The 21,203-nt window shown below is 29.7% G+C and overlaps 1 protein-coding gene across 3 annotated transcripts in view; it reads left to right on the top strand.

Moving 5' to 3' along the window:
* The first annotated feature begins 526 nt into the window (after nt 1–526).
* LOC107456864 (exonuclease GOR) overlaps nt 527–21,203 on the top strand; it is an 88,358-nt gene continuing 67,681 nt past the window's right edge. The window contains exon 1 of one of the 3 annotated variants that reach the window (XM_087161730.1): nt 527–1,152. In XM_087161730.1, coding sequence (XP_087017856.1) covers nt 867–1,152 — 286 coding nt within the window. In that variant the 5' untranslated portion in view covers nt 527–866. The remainder of the gene's footprint in view (nt 1,153–21,203) is intronic. The other 2 variants (XM_043044240.3, XM_043044241.3) reach the window with 2 other exon arrangements.

The raw sequence follows: 21,203 nt of genomic DNA, 5'->3' as shown, positions 1-21,203 counted from the left end.
TTCAATTACCTCGCTTATCCACTTTTTTATTTTCAGCAAATCTTAAAAAATAATAAATACATATAAAATAAATAATCTGTAAAAAACTTTAAAATTGATGTCCAAAAAGTGAAGTTTAAATTCTGAATTAATAAGGTGCAACATTAATTTTAAGCTGCAGTTATCATGCTTTTCCAGAAAAAAAAAAGTCACAATTCGTAATATAGGCAGTTAATTTGCCTTTTCAAAAAAAAAAAAAAAATAAATAAATAAATAATCATAAACTATTTAATTCATAATTAATTTTAATAGCTCCCATTTGATTAAAATATTAATATTTGTTAAATTTTTAGTTGTAAAATATGCAATGATAAGTACTAAATTTCAATGAATAGTGAAATAATTATTCGAAAAATATTTCAATTACCTCGCCTATCCACTCTTTTATTTTGATCAAATCTTAAAAAATAATAAATAACCTGTAAAAAACTTTAAAATTGATGTCCAAAAATGGAAACAAAATTTAATAGTTCCTTAAAAGTAAATTTTGCATCAGGATAGAAGGTAGATACATTTTTTCTGAAATGAATCCCCATTCCCGCTTTCCCTCCTTCCCTTCATCCATCCACTCACCATGTTCTTCTTTGTTGTCAGACAATGTGAAAGAGGGGGGAGTAGAATTCTCTTACTGCGCAGGCGCGTTTGACGTCACTTCCTGTCTTTTTCTCCAAAACACGAGGGAGAATGTTACTTCATGAAAAGATTTCTTCTCGTGAGCCGGCATTAGTAGAATTAAGCGTTTATGAAGGAGTTGATGTTTTCTAAATTTTTAAGATCGGGAAAAGCGCATTTTCTGAATAATTCTGTGAATTTTTCTCACATTCAAAATGTCTTTGCAGACTTTGTGTAGGAAAATTGGGAGTTTGTGTACTGTAGAAACGATATTGATTTTAATGGCTACTTCTTTTTGTACAGGGCAATATTTGCTTATAGGATTTTTTGTGTTTTTGTTGCTCCTTCGGGCAATCACTGCCGATTTCGGATTATATTCTTTGATCATATGTGTAACCACATTGTTAGTTTCCATTGTTTTGAATGTATTTTCTTCAAATCGTCCCAATGAAGTTTCTAAGCCTGAAGAGAAGGAAGAAAAACGACCTAAACTAAAGAAAGGTAATTATTTCATTATTTTGTAAAATTATTTATCAATCGGTATTTATTATTTGAAATTATTCATGTGTTATTAGCATTTCCATATTAAAAGACAAGCAATTAGGTTTATTTATCAGATTTATGCGTTGTTCTTTTTGCATCCACGTTATCGTCTGCAAAATTCACGTGGAACTTTTAACAATGAAATAAATTATAAGTGTGTAGATTTTCATCAAAAGTTTTAGTGCAATTCAGTTATTTTCTCTTAATTTCATTGCAATCAAATTAGCTGATTGTTAAAAATGGTATGTTAAAATTTTTTTTACGAACTATGAACGTTCACTCATCTTTAAATTATTTTACGTTCAGAAGTTAAGAAGCTGCATAAAAATATAAGTTCTTAACCTAGAGTTTTCATTGATTTATTAGAAGTAAAATTGCTTAATAACTACTTAATTAGTAAATAATTTAATTTAAAATAATTAACAATATTGGAAAAAAAGGGTAATCCTGCTTAATTAGTATTTGCAGTAAATAGTTATTAATTTAATTTTTGTGATCGGCGATAATTAATTTATTTTATTTATTTGCGAAGTCCCATGATTACTAATTACTATGTTACTGCATTTATGGAAACAATTCTTGATTATTTTTATCGTATTTTATTCTACTAATTAAATTTTTTGTTAACTACTAATGATATATTATCATGTTTATCCGGAAATAATTTTTCCGCTGCACTTTTAGTTAACTAAAATAGAATTAATGCCGATCTACACATTTTGAGGTTATGGCTAAAAGTCTATTTTTAGGCAGGCTTTTTACCTAAAATACATTTAAAGAAAATTTAAATTTTTAAAATATTTTTTTTCTGTAAAAATCCTATTGCACGTTTTAAATTTTTCTTTTTCTTTCTTTTTTTGGTGAAATCGCCAAGCTCTTAAGTTTTTCTACAGATTTTATATTTATGGCGGTCCAATTTTAGAAGTCATCACGACCGTCTATGTTTTTTTTTCTATTTTTTTTAAATGCAGTTTAATTAAATTATTAACATAATTGTTCATTGTAATTCGAGAGCTTCTTAAAAGTTGGAGGCCCTGCTCTGATTGCCTCCCGTGAACATTTGTCCCTGATTTAAGTCCTATTGCAAATTTCTTCTTTAAGAAGCTTTGCTATTTAATTTAGTAAAAGCGTCAAGTTTCCCTATTTTTAGATTTTATTTCCATGACCTTCGTGATAGATATCAGTTACTTATAAGCTCAATTTATACTTATAAATTATTATTTTTCATGTTGCTAAATACGGAAGTATGAATTGAGCTCTAATTCCAGAAATAAATTTTAATAAGGGATTATTTCGGAGAAAAATTCAATCTCATCACCAACGTGGACACAAAACATCTTCGTTACTTTAAATAGAACTCCGAGAGCTTTATCGATTTTACTTTCCTATCTCCTCTAGTCTTCCTGTTTTCCCACCAATTCCTCTGTAGGAGTAAAAAGGCGAAGGCTTCTAGAATTAGATCTTGAAAATCTTAAAGCAAGGATTAAACACTAAGCTTCCTCGATAAAGGCCTTTCTTTTTTATCTTTGTAAATTGATGTCAACAGCTGCTGTTGATTCAGTTATTTTTGTTTATGAAAACATTTATTAACTGGCATTATTTTTAATATGAGCTTTAAAATAACTATTTCATAATTTAAAAAAAAAAAAAATTACACGTGGAGCTTAAAGGCAATATAATGATAAGCCACATTTTCAAATTGTTTAGCAGAGCGTTTTGGGTGAAAAGCTCCATTATTCAGTGATCTAGTGAGTGTTTCTAAAAATCTAAAATGTCTATTGAAAGAGAAATTCTGAGGAAACAGTTTCACTTTTGTGGATTATCACGGTATTTATCTAAGTCCTTTTGTATGTAAAGTCAGGGACGAATTTTCTTTATTTTTTAATAAGAGCTCTAAAATATATTTAACTATTTCATAATTTTTTTCTAAAAAAATTACACGTGGAGCTTAAAGGCAATATAATGATAAGCCGCATTTTCAAATTGTTTAGCAGAGCGTTTTGGGTGAAAAGCTCCATGATTCAGTGATCTAGTGAGTATTTCAAAAAATTTAAAATGTCTATTGAAAGAGAAATTCTGAGGAAACAGTTTCAAATGTAGAAAAAAATATTTAAATTTTAATGATCTCAATCTTCACTATTATATTTTTCGAAGAAACATATTCCATTCTACATTAAATATTCTGTTTAAGCCAAGTTTTTACCTAATAAAAATTTTAATGTCTTAATAAAAATGTTGCTGCTAGTTTAATTACAGATTATAGTTTTTACTAGATTTAGTCGTCAACTGGTTGTCTAGATCCCTTGTCCCCCTAGCCATTGCTTCGTGGAAACAATACTAAGAAACAGTTCGATACAAAAATATAGCTGTTCTCCACGCGCCCTTGAACTCTTTGAGGATGTTGTGTACATTTTTGCATGATCACGTAAAGCGGTAGTCATTTGCTATTGATCATTAAAATCTTGCGATGAACGCATGTTAGATATGAATACAGTAAAAAGGATCTGAATTAATATAAAAGGAATTTTATTGCTGATAAACTTCTAAAATCGCCTATCTGGGTCTAAAGGATACGTTTTATCTAGATTTCCAAAATCTGCGAAATTCATGCGTCATTTTGTTACTCCTATATAAAGTCATATTTAATTTTTTGAATTTATTTTGAGGGATAACTTTTTAAGTTTTTAACCTTCTGCAGAGGGAAAAGCCTTTTCGTTTGTTCAGCGTGAAGAACTCTAGAAAGTAACACGTGTTTTTTCAGAACAAAGACGTGGCGGGAAAATGGTGCCGGCTGTTCTTCGACCGGAAACCGGTTGCCGCGAAATCGTTTGGGGAGAAGAGGTCAGAGCAATTCACAGAAGAATGGATTTAATTTTTATATCTTCTTTACTCCGCTTTTAGACTTATATCCACATATATCGGTATTACATCATTTTTAAGAGGCCTGGCAAGATGTGACCTCCAAACATGTCCTCTCAATTTCTGTGTGCTTACTGTTTTTCTTCTAAATACTTTAGTAGATTATTTTGTGATAGCGTTTTCTCTTGGTCGGCTATTTGAAAGGATAATTCAAGTGCTATATGAATTACTCAATCTATTGTTTAATTCTTAATTACAATCGCGAGTGCTTAGACATTCGTAGATATTTCGCGTAAAAATATCCTATCGATATTAAGATATCCCTGAGGAAGGGAATATTTATTGATTTATGAAATTTCTATAACAGATTCAGCATTGTTAAATAAAAATAAAAAGCTCTGATAATTTTTTTTTCCACAGCGATAAGTGTTCCTTTTTAATGAAATAATCACCAGTATGCTACGCTATGGAAACTTAACTGGTTGAAAGTTACAAAATAAATATTGAATTGTTGGCGAAGTTAGAACACGTTCATAAATGTTCCGGCTCCTTAATTTTGTCACTAGATTTTAGTAGACGTTGCTATGTACTTATGACAAAAGGCAGTTCTGCAACAATCCATTGTGGACCGGTTAAGTCATGGACCACAATTTCGTAACCAACGGCAAGATTGTGGCATTGTGGTTAGCAAGCCTATGTTACAACCCAGACAAGCTATAAAAAAATACTTGTAATATTTAATATACAATACCTTTCAGGGGTCTGTCCAGACTTTTATGTAAAAGGTCCGTTTTTGTAAAATTGTGAAAAAATTACTCGTAATTTGTGAATATACAATAGACGTTAAGTCACATTCTTTCAACCAGGGTCCGCTTTTGTGAATTTGTGAAAATAGGGTCCGTTATTGCAAAAAAACTTTTTCAAGGAGTTTTTAAATTGTAAAGACATACAAAATTATGCTCAACACTGTAAAATTTTAATTAAAAAAAATAAATTTTAAAAAATAAGCAGCAATTGCAGCTACTAAATTGGCGATGCAACATACAAATATTTGGTATTTAGCCTATACTGCTGAACGCAGAATATTCATTTCGGTCGAATAAAGGAAGAAGCGTCTGTCGAAGACAAAATTTAGTTCGTTTACATCTGTCTTTCTCTCCCCTTCATGGGAAGGGTTTATTCGATTAACAGAACAATAATGAAGATAAACAAATTTGTGAAGGGTCCGATAAAAAGATAAATTATTTTGTGAAGGGTCCGTTTTTAAGTTAAAATATTTTGTGAAGGGTCCGTTTATATGAAAATATATTTTGTGAACGGTCCGTTAACGGATCCAAATTTCTTCTAAACATATTATACTATAATATATTATACCAGTCGATATAAAGCTGAGTGGATTTCAAGCTACTAATAATGAATCCAAGTCTTGAGATGTTTTTATGTTGTTTTGTTAAATAATTTTGCTTGTAGGTGAGCGATAAATGCATTCGTTTTTATTTAGTGTATTTATATCCATCTGTGATACTATATTAATTTTAAGATAGAAAGTGATGTATTCTGTTTACTTATTTCTTGGAATTGCCCCTATTGGTATTTATTACGTGTTGTGTTTTCCTTTCGGTGCTCTTAGAAGCCTTAAGCATATCTTTCCACTGTCCTTAGCAAATGATCTGGCTTCGTATGAATCATTTATTCATAGCGCATCCGAGTCTATGCGCTGGAATGTAAGTCTAGGCCTCCCTCATACACTTTTCCCATCTGGTGTCATGGAGGGAGGCAAATTTCTTCCTAAGTGGAAACAGAATTAGGTTTCTCCTAGCCCAAGTGGAAGAAACTCTTCTTTTTTAATAAATATTAATTATAGAATATTAATTTAATTAATTATTAAAAAATTATTATTATTAAAAATATTTATTATTTTTATTTCTTACAATTAATATCGAAATATTAATTTTAAGATATAAGAAGTATTAATTTTAAGAAATATGAAGTATTAATTTTAAGAAATATGAAGTATTAATTTTAAGAAATATGAAGTATTATTTTTAAGAAATATGAGGTATTAATTTTAAGATATAAGAAGTATTAATTTTAAGATATATGAAGTATTAATTTTAAGATATATGAAGTATTAATTTTAAGAAATATGAAGTATTAATTTTAAGAAATATGAAGTATTAATTTTAAGAAATATGAAGTATTAATTTTAAGATATATGAAGTATTAATTTTAAGATATATGAAGTATTAATTTTAAGATATATGAAGTATTAATTTTAAGAAATATGAAATATTAACTTTAAGAAATATGAAATATTAACTTTAAGAAATATGAAACAGAAACTTTAAGAAATATGAAACAGAATATTCAGTAACACATAATTCATCTAGATATAAATGTATGATTTATTAAAAAAATAATAATGCTAACATAAATATAAATTCGTAATAATTATTATAAGTTTTGAGTCTCAAACTCAGTACCAAGTTAAAATAAATAATAAAGAATTAATTATTTTAAAGGAAAAAATTAATTATATATTTTTTTTACTTTTATGTATTATATTAAATTTTGTATTAAATTTGAACTATTCATTTATTAATCAACAATCCAATTGTATTGGTTTATCCAATTTCTTTAGGTTTTTTCCCCACTTTCTTCCCGTGTTTTGGAAGAAATATGTTTCTTCCGGGACAAATTGCTCAACAGGGGCCCCTTGTAGGCAGAGCAGATGTTATTTTTTCATGGCCATTTTGAGAATCTGGCGAGCCAACTACGTATCCTATCTAGGGTTTATTTATTATTATAATTTAGGTTTATTTTTATATATGATTTTCATTTGAATCTTATTAGGCCCGAGATTTTAAAGGATATGCCTTAAACTTTGTTTTTGAAATGCTCCTAGTTTTTTTAAAATTTTTTTACGTGGCTGCACTGTTCTGACTATACCTTTGTAAAATCAGATTTTTTATTTTTTTATTTCAGTATCTGTCCTCTAAAACCATGTTTTTCTTTAATCCATTCTTTGTTTTATATTTACTACCACCACCATTTATCTCAAACTGAACCCAGACTGTTAGAATAATTTTTGTCTCTGTTTTTTTTCTTCCCAAATTGAAATTTGCCAGGTATTTACTATGAAAACACCCAAAAGCTTTTAAGTGTTTTTTTGCTTTATTAACAATTCTTATCGATCTGCCGATGTATTTTTTTACGGCAAAGGCGATTTACTACAATTGATGTTATTATCAGAGCTTATCAGCTTCTTTTATTGCTTTTGCGATAGACATAAACAATTACATCTACATTTTTTTTTTAGTGTACGTGAATGAGATGACGATTCTTTTAATTTAAGGAATTAGGAAGAAAATTCTATTCTTTATTCTTTTTAGAATATTTTAATGGCGTAATTAGCTACCTCGTGTGTATTTTATATCACGTGCTATTATGTACTATTAAAAAATCGTTTGTTTGGAAAAGAGTCATTTCATCAATTTTTGCCTGTTGTATCTGCTAGCTTCTAATATTATTAATAGGTTTTGGTGCATATAAGTTTTATATTTTGTTTAGGTTTAACTTGTCAGTGAGCAGACATTGTCAAAATATAGTCCATTTTCGCATTTTTCGTATTTTGTGCACAAAATCTGTAGGCAATAGAATTTCAACTATCGAGTAACGTAGTTTTCCAACAATATTTAAAATTAATCATTAAGGTCGAATCTGTGTGGAGCAGAAAATAAGTGTTAAGCAGACAATTTTTTTCTGCATGAGATTTGTTTTAAGAAAAAATATTGATGTTTTTAATATTTGTTAATAATCGTAATATTATCATTATTTGTTTTTACACGGTTACGAATCTGTGACAAAATTAATAATCAAATATTATCAATATTTATTTTTATGCTAAGGCAAAAAGAATTGAATACAAAGTACGTTAATTTTTGTTTTGGATAATAGAATACATTAAATTTCTTACAGCGTCAATTTTTTAAAAAAAATGTATACAATTCCAAATATAATAATTTTTACATTTAGAGTAATCATTAATTAAATTGAACGATATTAATTTATTTCGCTTATGTTCCGGCTCCGATTATGGGGTTGTTTTTATTCGCTGCATTTTAATTTTAAAAGGTTTCTTTCCTCGTCTTCTTGGATTTTATGCCAAATTTTTAATTTTCGATTATTTTTTTTTTTTCCATTCTTAAACTTGTGTTGATAAATTAACCTTTGAAAGCGCTAACTATAATCTATAATACCTTTCAAAGAGAGGAAAGATAAAAGTGTCGCTTTTTTAGGTATGAGAAAAAGTGCTCTTTTGAAACTTCGACTCATTTTTCCTCAAAAATGTTCAGCACTTTTAGAAAATAATTTATTATGGTACGTTTGCCTTTTTTTTTATTTTTAGATTTAACTTCGATTATTGTTTCTAAATCTTTTAAAGATTACGCGGAAGCAAAGATATTTATCAATATTCCTAAGACACATTATATGTTCAAAACCTAATAATCTAGAAAAGAAAACTGCTGACTGCAGAATTTATTGGCCGTATAATTTTTATGAAAGTCAATTAATGTTCTAAAATAAGGCCTGCTTTATTTTTTTTATGATTGGGCGGTGATCTTGCATTTTTCATCTTTTTAAAAATTCTGCAGAGTAAATATCTAGCTCATTATATTTGTGGAAATTTAAATATTTACTAAAAGCATCTTTAAAATTTCCCTCTTTATTTATAAACTATGCTGTAAATAGAACTGAAAATTTAAATTTTGAGTTAGTAGTCGTGATAACCTAATAGCTCCTTTTTCCTCAAGCCTAATCACTCGTGACCGATATCGATAGGTTCTTTTCCTTTAATAACCACTTTTTGTAAACTTTTTTGGTTAAATTAAATTATATTTTTTAAAAAGGATTTACATTAGAAATAATCTACGGCTGTAAAATGTTAATTCAACAATAAAAATAATATAAATACGTGACAAAATTTAGTTAAACATAACTTTCTTAAAATAACTTGATTTAAAAATATTTGGAGCTGCAAAATACATTTAATATATAACTTTGAAATATGTGAATTGTTAAAGAACTCCCCTTCCATATGAATCTGGATAGTGATTTTTTCAAGCAAACGTTATATAAAATGGTTTCTCTATAAAAAAAAATATGTGAAGGCTTTTGTTTTTGTTGTAATTTTACTGTTTAGGCGCAAACTCCATTTCTTTATTCTGGAGATTATAAAACTAATATTAAAGAGTGAGAAAAAGAATAAAATTTCCTTTTCAAATATCAATAATGTAATAATGTCAAATCTCTTATTGAGGCGAGTTCATTTATCCCTTTTAGTAATTGCGAATTAATACTTTGACTGAATTAAATTACTTTTTCACTAATGCCCTTTCTGTGGATTCTTAAATTAAAAATTTAATGTCTTTTATTTATACAATTATAATTGCCTTCTATTTTTACAATTCTTTTTTTTTTTATTTTGTTTTAACTATTTCTCACGTTCTATTCACCTGCTTTATTTATTTATTTTTCAAATGAATTAAGTCTTCTCCTTTCGACTTCTTTTTTTTTCTCATCTGGTGTTCTATTTTCCTGCCTTGTTTCGATTAGATTTCTGATTTAGGTCAGGAGGGAATAGTTAAAATTAAATTGCATTATTTACCGTTAGGCTTCAGAAATAAAACCACTTCTTTATTTACATATATATTTATTTCTAAGTTTCAAAATGCTTCGACATTAAATTCATTGTTAATGTTGCAATTCTTACAAATTGTTGGAAATGCAGACTTGTTTTAATTTTTTTTTGTTAAATAGTTAATACTATAAGTAGTTTTTTAAAAAAAATTTTAAAATTTTTTTCCACCTATATATTCTAAGTTAGTATTGTCATTTTCGTTTGTTTTTCTTTTATCGTTTGTTTTTCTGTTATCATTTTAGGCGTCACAAATTAAGTTATTGTTTTTTGTCTCTTTTAATGATTCCTTGTTTAAATGAATCGTGAACTAACAAGCATTTAGTGCATTAAGTGGGTTAAGCGTTTTGTTGTATTAATTAGGATTGTTGCTATCGATTAACAAGATAATATTCGTTTTCTAAAAATTTACTTTACCTCAGTGCTTCTTTTTTTTTACAATTCAAAAGTCGTCTGCTTCTATTTTTCTTTCGTAGAATTATTTGATGCATGCGTTGGGTTAACTGACCTTTAAAATAAATGGAGTGTGCATTTCAATGTCTGGTTCTGAAGAAAAAGGATGTTTAGTTTTTATTCGATTGTCTTTGCAGATGAAAGTTGGCATTTTTACTTTTTGATGAATCACGGTTCGACACCCTTCGCATTTCTTATGTAAGGTTTGGAAAAAAAAAATCCAACGCATAATGTCGTCTTCTAAGTGTGTTAAATAATCACGCTTTTTTACTGTTTTCCTTCAGTTTGTTCCAATAGAGATTTTTTTATATTAATGTAGTTAATTTGCTCGATTTGTTATTTGTCAGCAATAAACACATTTTCTTTGATGATGAACAATGAAATTGCTTTTTCAGGTCATAGTTAATTATCATAGTTAATTATCTTTTAGTTAAATCGAGCTTCTACAGCATATAATGTGAAGTTACCATTTACTTAATAATACTTTCATAGGATTCATTCAAAACATTTTTCTTAGGCAAGTTGGGTGGAATCGAGCTCTCTAAGTCTGGAGTCGAACATATAATAGTATATAATTTGAAATTAGCATTTGCTTAATAATATTGTTAATACTTTCATAGGATTCGTTAAGAATTTTGTTAGAGAAGGCGAGTGGAAAAGAGCTCTCAATTAAGTAATTTACCGAACAATTTATTTACCAACTCCTGTTCTAATTAAAACATATCTTTTTTTAAAAAAAAAAAAAAATCAAATATCATTTCAACCACCGACTTGCAAAGTAAATAGGTTCCTATTGCCTTTGCATTTTCTTAAGCAAATTTGCTCCAGTTTGCATATTTATTTAGGGTTAGTGTTTGACGCGACAAATAGCACGTAACTAGTGATTAATGACTGCGTTTCAAGGCTTATAGCTTCCTTCTAAACAGCACAACTCATCCTTCTGTTTCAAATGTTCCGGTATTTTTTTACGCAATTCGCATCGTAATATTTCACGGGTTTGCTTGGCAACGTGGACAACTTTTTTTCTTTCCCTTTTGTTTATTTATATTTCCTAGTTTCACTCGAACTGTCATAAAAGTAATGAAGTGTAGAGTACATGCATGATAAATAATTATCTCTGTTCTCGATGTTTTTTAAGTTTTTATTCCATTTCTCGATTTTTGGCTTATGTTGCTGGTTGTGGTGAAATATGCCATTTCTGCTTCGTAATACGGTTTATTCAAATTATATCCAACTTAGCATATTCTAGATTGTATTCTCTACTTCTCTGTGGGAAATGTATTTTTTTATTACTTAGGAAACTGTTGTATATGATCACGCTTAGTTGTTTCTGAGGGTTCATGATTTATAAAAAGAAAATATTTTTTTATTTATTTGAGTTATCTGTCTGTATGGGCGTAATATTTCTCCTAACTAAACGTTTTCTAAATTAATATTTCAATGTTTGTTACTAAATGCATATTATGTCTATGTGAATATACATTAACAGGATGGAGCCGTGAGGGCTCAGGGGATAGAGATGAGGTGAACTGGGTTCGAATCCCAGACGATACGATTCTGTTTGCACCGACCACACTGCTGACGTGAAATATTCTCAGTGGTAGACGGATCATGGGTTAGAGTCCCCTTGCCGTCACATTAGCCTTGGGAGGTTCTCGTGGTCTTCCTCTCCGTGTAACGCAAATGCAGTAGCTCTATCAAAAAGTTCTCCACGAAGGCTGATTTCACCCAATATTCGGGCTAGGAGTTCCCTTGTCTTCTGGATTGGGTTCAGAATTACAAGGCTATAGAGTTGGACATTAATTGTCGTAAACCCATAAAATTGGGTCGGCTGTTCAACGACGGTTATATAATATAAACTAAAATAGCAGGATGTACCGAGCTGCAGTGACTCAGAGAATAGCGAGTTCGCCTTCCGATGAGGTGACACAGGTTCGAATCCCAGCATTGGCTACTTAATACAAATTCTGCTCCCGGCTCGCATTGACCACAGTGCTGACATTAAATATCCTCTGTGGTAGACGAATCATGAGTTAGATTCTCCTTGCCGCCCGGCTAATTGTGGGAAAATTTCGCGGTTTTCCTCTTCCTGGAACGCAAATTGTGGGTTTAGGCAAACGCGGAAAAACCTCCACGAAGGCTAGTTTGTCTCAATGCTTGGTCCAGGAGTTCCATTGTCTTTTGAGTTAGATTCAAATTACAGGGCTTCAGAGGAAATTAAAGTCGTAAACTCAGAATTTGATCGGCTTTTCAACGCCGTTTATAAAATAAATTTTTCGTAATCATCGTCCAAAATATTTTCAGAATTCGTGTCATGATAAAATTTTAAAGAAAATATTATAAACTGAAATCAGTGTCACGATAGCCCATGAAGGGTCAAGATATAGAGTGCTCTAACTCTTGTAAGTGAATAAAAATGTGATTTTTAAGTTACTGATTTTAATCTTCTAGTTTCATCGTTGACATATTGATTTGCCATACATCATTCTATTACATTATATTACAAACCTATCGGTTACAAGCGTTGCACGTTTTCTAATCTAAACATCAACAGATCAGTTATCGAAGCATTGCGAATTGTTATGTTGAAGTTCCAGTTAACTATTACGGTTAAATTGGGAAGGTTGTGATGATCTGTTATCGATAGTAAACAAAGCGTGCTCTGTTCCAATTCCATTGACATTAGTCACGTTTTTTTTTTTAAAAGTATTTAGTAATATATAAGTTTTCTTGACACTGAATATCTTTTTTTTTTCGTGTTAAGTGGTAAAATTGTATGTAATGATGTCCAATGTATTGGACGCTAAGTCTCAAGAGAATATGCATATCCTTATTAGGGGTCTGTTTAGAAGAAATTTAAGTTAAGTCTCTAAAATTAAAGTAACCCCACTAAAAATATCTTAATTTCTTCAGAAAATAAAGATCTTAGATAAAATTAGATAGATTAAAGATAGGAAAAGGTCATTTTTCTAAGTCTTCAGAAAACTTCAGATATTTGGAAGATTTTACTTTTTTTTGAAGAAAAAAATCTGCAGATTTTTCGTTGACATTTCATAGTCATTTTTGAGACTTGCTTTTCTTTTAAATTTCTGCAGACATTTCACAGAAATTATTAATTGACAAAACAAAGTAAAATTTTTCATTAAAATATTCTTCAGTTTAAACGGGTTTTGAAACACTTTTAAAAAAAAGTGTGTTTTTAACGAGCATATTATGTAATTTATCTCTTATTTGATTTTCCTGAATACAAATGCAACAAAATAATATGCATGCTGATTTAAACGAAAATGTGTGATAGTAATTTAAATCTTTACGAGATTTAAAAGTGAAAGGAATAGAATATATAAATATGTAAAATATCTAATTCTTAATTCAGTATACACAATATTCGTCTATTTTCTGGTATTATAGTTTCTATTGTTTTTACAACTTGGTTTTAGTTTTTAGAATTATTCAACAGTTAACTGTTATTGACACTTTTAAAAAAAAAAATTTTTTTTGCACCACGATTGGGTGGGTATGCTAATCAAGTTATTTCTGCTGTTTTATTTGCATATTTTTCCTTACGGGGAGTTCAGGGATGAATACAATTTCGATTTTAACAACACGAAGTTGAGTTCCTTGTTGCGACTTCCCTTGAATTGAGTTTTGTAGTTTATTTTTGGTCTTGTTTGATTTTTTTTTTTAAAATTAAAATTAAGAAGTTGTACATTGATTAATTAAAAGATAGGCGTTACTATCTGTTACTATCACATTTCTCATTGGAAATACGAAAAAAAAGTAGTCGTTGCTTGCTTTCTGTTGAAAGGATAGTAGTTTAGAATGATTTCCTTGTGTGTGTTGTTTCTTTTTAATCACACTGTTATTGACAGACATTTGCTTTTCAAAATCTGTTTTAATTATGCTAATTATTATTATAAATTACAAAGTTTCAGAAATGTCAAAGCCTGTCCTGTTACCTGGGAGGAAAAAAAAAACGGAAATAAAGTAGCATATTTTGCTTATTTAAAACTAGTTTGCTATCGATATCTTATTTTTTTTACAAAATATATTGAATGGCTCAGATCTGATGGTCTTACTAAGAGTATTCGATGGCATACAAGGATAACATAGTTATGTGATAATACAATAGTAGTGCTGTTGATTTTCGATGACAAAATGTTGATCGATGCAAGAACATAACAATTTTACCATTTTTGATAGGAGATTAAACCGGTGTTAATATTTCATGAAAATCCTTAGAAAATTGATAGCTTTAAATTGTCTTTAGATTACTTTTTTTTTAAATTTCACTAATAAACTTCGCCCACCTGAAATAAATAAAGCTAAGTTCTTTTCTATTTATATGTCTCAACAGCATATGAAATTTTTTTTTATCTTTTAACTTATGTTCTTACCCGTTCGCGAATAACGTATGTATAACATTGGGAATAGTTCAATATTTTACTCAAAATCTTAACCTATGCAAAAGATTGTTAGCAAGTTTAACTGTGATCTTTGTTTAAATTAAACTGGCTGAATAAGAAGTTGACTGGCTAATAAGTGACAAAAAATAAGCAGTTAGCGTTTATAAAAACGTCTTATATATATACAGTGTCCTCTCACTTATGCACCACCTCTCTTATGCACCTTTTTCATTAATACATAGATTTTTATAGGTTCAGTACCTAAGGTAGGAAAATAATGATAATCATTCTTCGTTTATGCATCGCTCTGAAAATAAATATTTCAATTATGCACCGAAATTTTTGGCTAAAATTTAAATTTTTTTCCCTTTAAATATTTTAATTTTTTTAAAAAAAGGTTTAGATGAGAAATTGAAGCAAATAGGCACAGATAAAAAGAAACATGTTGTTAGATCCTAATGAATAGTTCACTTTTCTTCCTCCTGCGACCTTCTCATTTTTGCTGTTTCTAGAAAGACATTATTTCTGAAATTTTGAATAGGGTGTTTTATCTGTTCCACCAACAGCAATAAAAGCCCATTCATCTTTAAGAAAATAACCATTCTTCTTGCCCAGAAGTTAGTTTTACTCCCATGATGTTTCCTAGAAGAAAAAAGAGACACCTGGAATATGAAAGATGAAAGAGACCGCGATCACTTATTTGCAGTCAGATGGACATCTTGGGTCTTTCTGATATGAGACCAAAAAAAAAAAAAAATCGCAGTTGATCTTGAGAGAAATGTTCGATAGTTTTGAATAGATCTGTTAATTTTATGAATATGAACAAAAAATAAGTTACATTACCAATGAAGCATGTAATTTTAAGTTTGTATTATGATTGCAAATTTATTATTTATGTTTTCATTTTCTGTGTAGAGGCTTTGTGTATAATTTGTTCCTGAAGTCAATCTAACCTTGCACACAGGTTTAAATTAGTAATATTACGGAGTTGTGTGGAGCAACGCGCGTAAATTAAACTCTAGTAATGAAATCACTTGAAATGTAATATTGGGACATAAACCAATTTAACGACTCATCAGTTTCAAAACATAGAAGTGCGCAGCATGTGTAAATAAAGAGCGACCTTTCCATCTGGTCAACGTGTTCCGTTCTCGCTGTGCATCTCTCATTTCATTTTGGAATGTTTTGAAACGTGCACGGTGTAGAAATAATAATTAAACTCGAGAGTTAAATTCGGAGGTGTTCTTTTACAGTCGCTGCTGTGACCGTGTCCGCTTTCGAGGCCACAGTGCGTTGACACAGATGCCGTGTAGCTAGCTGCCTCTTAATCACTTTTCTACGAAGGCAACTTGCTAATCGTTCTCACATTTCCTGTCCTCCGTTTTCTAATAACATTCCATGTTTACTTCGTTCCCAATATTTTGTAAGCAATTGCTGTTTTCTCTTTACTTTCTACGAAGACAATCGGATCTCACGTTTCCTATCCGTTTTCAGGGTGGCCACCCACCTGGAAAACCTGAAATTATCAGGTAAATTTTTTACACTGGAAAAATCAGAGAAATTGTAATAAAAACCTGGAAAAATCAAGGAAATTTTGATAAAACCCTGGAAAAATCAGGAAAATTTTAAGGAAAAACTGGACAGGGTGCGTAGCGTTTTTAAATAGTGCTTAAGGTGCTTATTTCCGATTTTCGTAAGTCCTTTAAGGTGCTTTTTTCATTGGGTGTTTTTTAAAAGGTGCTAAATTTCCCTTTTTCCAAATAGAGATTTTTCCTTTATCATGTTGATTTTCGCCACGAATTATGCAGAAAGACGCTGTTCACATTGTTCTATTCAACGTTTTCACAATTAATTCAACCCCAATCTATTTCGGCGTATCGTCATTCCGTAGCGTATGAAATCGCCATTCGATTTACATGATTCAAAAATTTTGTTGTCAAAAACCATGCCGAAAGTTTTTTTTTAAATTTTTTGACATGACTGTTAAAACCAGATAAAACCGTCAATTGTCAAAAATTTACCAATCCTACCTACTTATGTTTTTTTATGTACTTAAAAGTATTATTTGAAAAAGACATTGTTCTATTCAAAATTTTTACAATTAATACAACCTCAATCGATTTCAGCGTACCATCGGTTCGTAACGTATGAAAACGCCATTCGTTGTACGTGTTTCATGTTTTTTGACAACTGTCAAAAACTATACGAAATTTTTTTTCTTCCGACATTACGGTTATAATTGTCAAAAGTCAAAAACTTGCCTAATTATGTTTTTCTAAAGTGCTTAAAAATATTTTTGAGTGCTTAAAAAGTGCTTACTTTTTGTTGAAAAATTTGGCTATGCACCCTGCTGGAAATTTTTTCTTCGATTTTTTTAAACTCTATTTTGTACTCCCATCCAAAAAAAATCTGATAATAATTTTTTCTTAGCAAAGCCAACCAATCACGCATTTTTTTAGAATCGCTAACAGCAATGTTTGTTGACAAATCGTTACAATTGTTTCATCGATGCTAATTTTCTTGATTTCATTTTATCCTTTTTTAACATATTTTAATTTTAAAAATAAGTTTTTTTAAGAACTAATTATATATTAATATTTAATTTTACTGTTTTGTTGTTAAGTAATTGATTTTTGATTCAAAATTCGAATTGTATAGTAATGAAAATCACAAGATCGAATGTACATAAACGTTGATTGTATTCCAGGGATGACATTTCCAAAACTATTTCTCCTTTTACCCTAAAAAGCTAACAGAGACTAAAGAATGAATAGGAAACAAAATTTTGCCAAATTGTCCAAATAAATTTGTCTAATTATTTTTTCACGATGATATATTCAAAAATAAAATATAAATAAAATACTTTATAATATTGACGCTTTTCTTGTACCCATCCTACACTCTGAAAAAAAAAAAAAAAACACGCTTACTTGGGAATTTTAAGATTTTTACCTTTAAAAATCAGGGAACCTGATTTGAGTGACCACCCTGGTTTCTTAACCTTCCATATTTACTTCGTTCTCAATATTTTGAAAGCTACAAACGCCTTAATACATTATGACAAGATGAGTTATTTTCCATTAGAATTAGTAAACAAAACGTTTCCAATATTACTAAATTGGTTATTGGGTATATTTTGAATAACGCAAAGGCTTGGAAAGTGTATCACTTTTCAGTTCTCAGGACTTATTAGTCTTGAAAAAAAGTCAGTGTTTTCATTTTTGTCTTCTAATTAATATTTATTTTCAATTTGTTTTTTAAATTTATTTTTCAAAAAAAATTTTTATTTCCTTAAAATTTAACATTTTTTTCTGTTAGCAAAAGATTACTACTTTTTCATAATTATTGCTATATTTCTCCTTAATGCTTCGTAATGCTGGGAAAAGTTAAATTAAAATTGTTTTTTTTTTTTTAAATAAAATTTATAAAGCTATGGTTAAAAAAATATCATTAATTAAGACAAAAATATATGTAGAGTTATAAATGGCTGCAAGAAAAAGTTGCTGGTATTTTCATTCATTGATAATTATAAAATGATATACTAAGTTAACTGTTATACAGTAGGAAACCGATTATCCGGAACGTTCGGGACCATCGCTATTCCGGATAACTGATTTTTCCGGTTTTCTGAATCGCTACAAAAAGCCGTTTTTTTATTGTTAAACCCAACTAAAAAAATAAAAAAATTGGGAAATAATCTTAAAAATAAGAAAAAACGATGAAGTAATACACTAATGATTATTTCCAAAATGATGGTAAGGTAAACATCTTTAAAAAAAGAAAGAAAAATAGTAAAATCTTACGAGGAAAAAAAAAATTTTTGTTTTTAAATGGCGAGAAAATTTATCGAATTTTGTTCCGGTTTTTTGGTTTTCCGGTTTTTTGATTTCCGGATAACAGGTTCTGTACTGTATTTGCTTTGTTTGCTGTAAAAGTAGACTAATAAAATCAGAAATATTTTGTTTTAATGGAAAAAATAAAAATAAAAACAAGTGATTAACGCGATATGTAAACCATTCTCATAGAAAGGTACATTTTGCAGTCAGTGAGCTATTCATTTTTGAAAATTCTGGTGAACAACGCAACACCGTGTTTGTTATTTAGTCAGAAAAGTTCAGCGCGAAAAAAAAAATTTTTTTTCTTTTTTTTTTAGAGTTGCACCCTTATTCATAACAAATAAGAATTTTTTTAGGACCAGGATAGCCTGGTTGGTAGGGCACTGGGCCCATGTTCAAGAGGTCGCTGCTTGGATCCCCGCCGGCCGAAGGTTCTCTTATGCACGTTAAATCTGTCGAGTTACAAAGTAATCCGTGTTCTGATAGGAAATCACTACCTCTGGGGGTACTGATTCAGGAGTTTCCTTGTCTTCTGGATTGGTTCAAAATTACAAGGCTACGTAGTTTAACATTAGTAGTGGTAAACCCAAAAATTTTGTCGGCTGTTCAACGACGGATGAAATAAAATAAAAACTTTTAAAAATGGAAATAGAAAATTATTATTATCAATATGCAATGGGCGGTGGAAATTTTCTGATTAACTAACTGGACGGTGATCCAAAATTGGCTGGGAATCCATTTAACCTATTTGGCAGGAATAATTCCTGGATCTTCGAGTAAAATTTTACATTCTTAGAAGCTTTGTCGGAGCGGAGCCATTATATATTTTATATAAAAATCTTTTTTCCTCCTTCTCCTATAATAACTTTGGATAAGCAATTCTGAAGCAAATTAGACAAGAACCTCTTGACGGTTGAATTGAAAATAACTTTTTAAAAAAATATGTTTGTTAAATTTATGTTTTCATTGTATCTGTTTATAATGCAGTACACAGTCTTCGGGGAACAGTTATATGATGTTCGGGGAAATTTCTCTTCGGCGAATTCGTTGCTTGGCAACCGGTTAAAATGATCTGTCATTGAAAAGGGAAAAATTTTACCTCTCTTTTGTGTTTCAGAAAAAATATTATCATTTATCCCTTGAATCGCGAATTCTGTAACGAAGTCTGTCCCAAATACAAAATTCTTCCTATTTAGGTTTCTATGTTCCGATTTGCTTTTATAAAAAACGGGTATTATTAGTTCTCTTCTTAGGGAACCGTTTTGCATCAATTTAAGCTTATTTGTTGATTTTCTTTTCCTTCTAAGTTTTGAAGCTTCTCTGAATGGAAGTCGTGATTATGATTATATTTCTAAAGTGCATCTGTCTGAGAATCGTTTTAGCTTATGAGTTTATTGCATTAACGTTTTATAAGTAGACTTGATGAACGTAGGAGTTTAACTCCATCTTTATTAGAACGTCTCACAAAGGCTTCGAAAGAAACTAATTTTACTTTGACCAGCACCAGTTACCAGACTGTTTGTGAAATCACTGGAGTCATCAAATTTAAAGAGAACGGGATCATTTTATATGGTAGCTTGATAACATTAGCATTTCTTAGGTTATCAGGCTATGACTCCCAGACGCCGGATATATCTGAATTTGAAAAATTCAAACTAAATAATCACGTCACCTATCGAAAATTTGCTATAAATTTACTAAATTAGATGAAAACTTTCAAGGTGTCGTACAACAGTACCAGCTTTTTCACTTTCATTTGAGTACCCACTATAAAATAATATTAAATAGCATAAAACAGAGCGAATATTAAATAGCATTAACAGGGGTCTGTTTAGAAGAAATGTAACGGACCCTTCACAAATTTGTTTATCTTCATTAATGTTTTGTTAATCGAATAAACCCTTCCCAGGAAAAACAACAAACCAAAAACGGATGCAAACCAACTAAGTTTTGTCTTCAGCAGACGCTTCTTCCTTTATTCGTCCGAAATGAATATTCTGCATTCAGCAGTTATAGGCTAAATACCAAATGTTTGTATCTTGCATCTCTAATTTAGTAGCAGCAATTGTTGTTTATTGTTGAAAACTTAATTTTTTTTATTATAATTTTACAGTGTTGAGCCTAATCTTGTATCTATTTGCAATTTAAAAACTCTTTGAAAAAGTTTTTTGCAATAACAGGACCTTATTTGCACAAACTCTCAAAAGCGGACCCTGGTTGAAAGGATGTGACTTAACGTTTATTTTATATTCACAAATTACGAGTAATTTTTTTGCAATTTTGCAAAAACAGGACCTTTCACAAAATGTCTGGACAGACCCCTGATTAACGAGTCCTGTTGTATATTTATGCTTGCTATGTGAAACATTGAGAAAATACCATTTAATTTTTTTTATCTAAGCAGATAATCCGTGTATGGAAGAGTCCGTTTATCGGAATCAAAATTTTCAGGTACCTGTATACAATCACTGCCCAGCAATGCAGGATTTATAATGATTAGATCCTAACTAATACGTGATTAACAATTTCAGAGTAGTACTTCGTAGAAGGAGTGGTATACGGGAATCAATTTTAACAAACAAAAAAAAACAAAAAAAAATTAGCATGGAGCAAACCACAGTATCTATTTATTTTATTTTTTTTTTAAAATTTAGTAAAAAAAAACTAAATATTAAGCTCTTTTTTAGAATATCATTTGACAAGCTCTTCATATCTGAATTGATTACTACGAATGACTTATCTACTTTCACATTTCAG

This window comes from Parasteatoda tepidariorum, chromosome 4, assembly GCF_982258835.1.
Source record: "Parasteatoda tepidariorum strain Cologne lab strain chromosome 4, Ptep-v5.0, whole genome shotgun sequence".
NCBI lineage: Eukaryota > Metazoa > Arthropoda > Arachnida > Araneae > Theridiidae > Parasteatoda > Parasteatoda tepidariorum.
The sequence above is the reverse complement of the archived record's forward strand: the minus strand, read 5'-3'. Positions and strand labels throughout refer to the sequence as shown.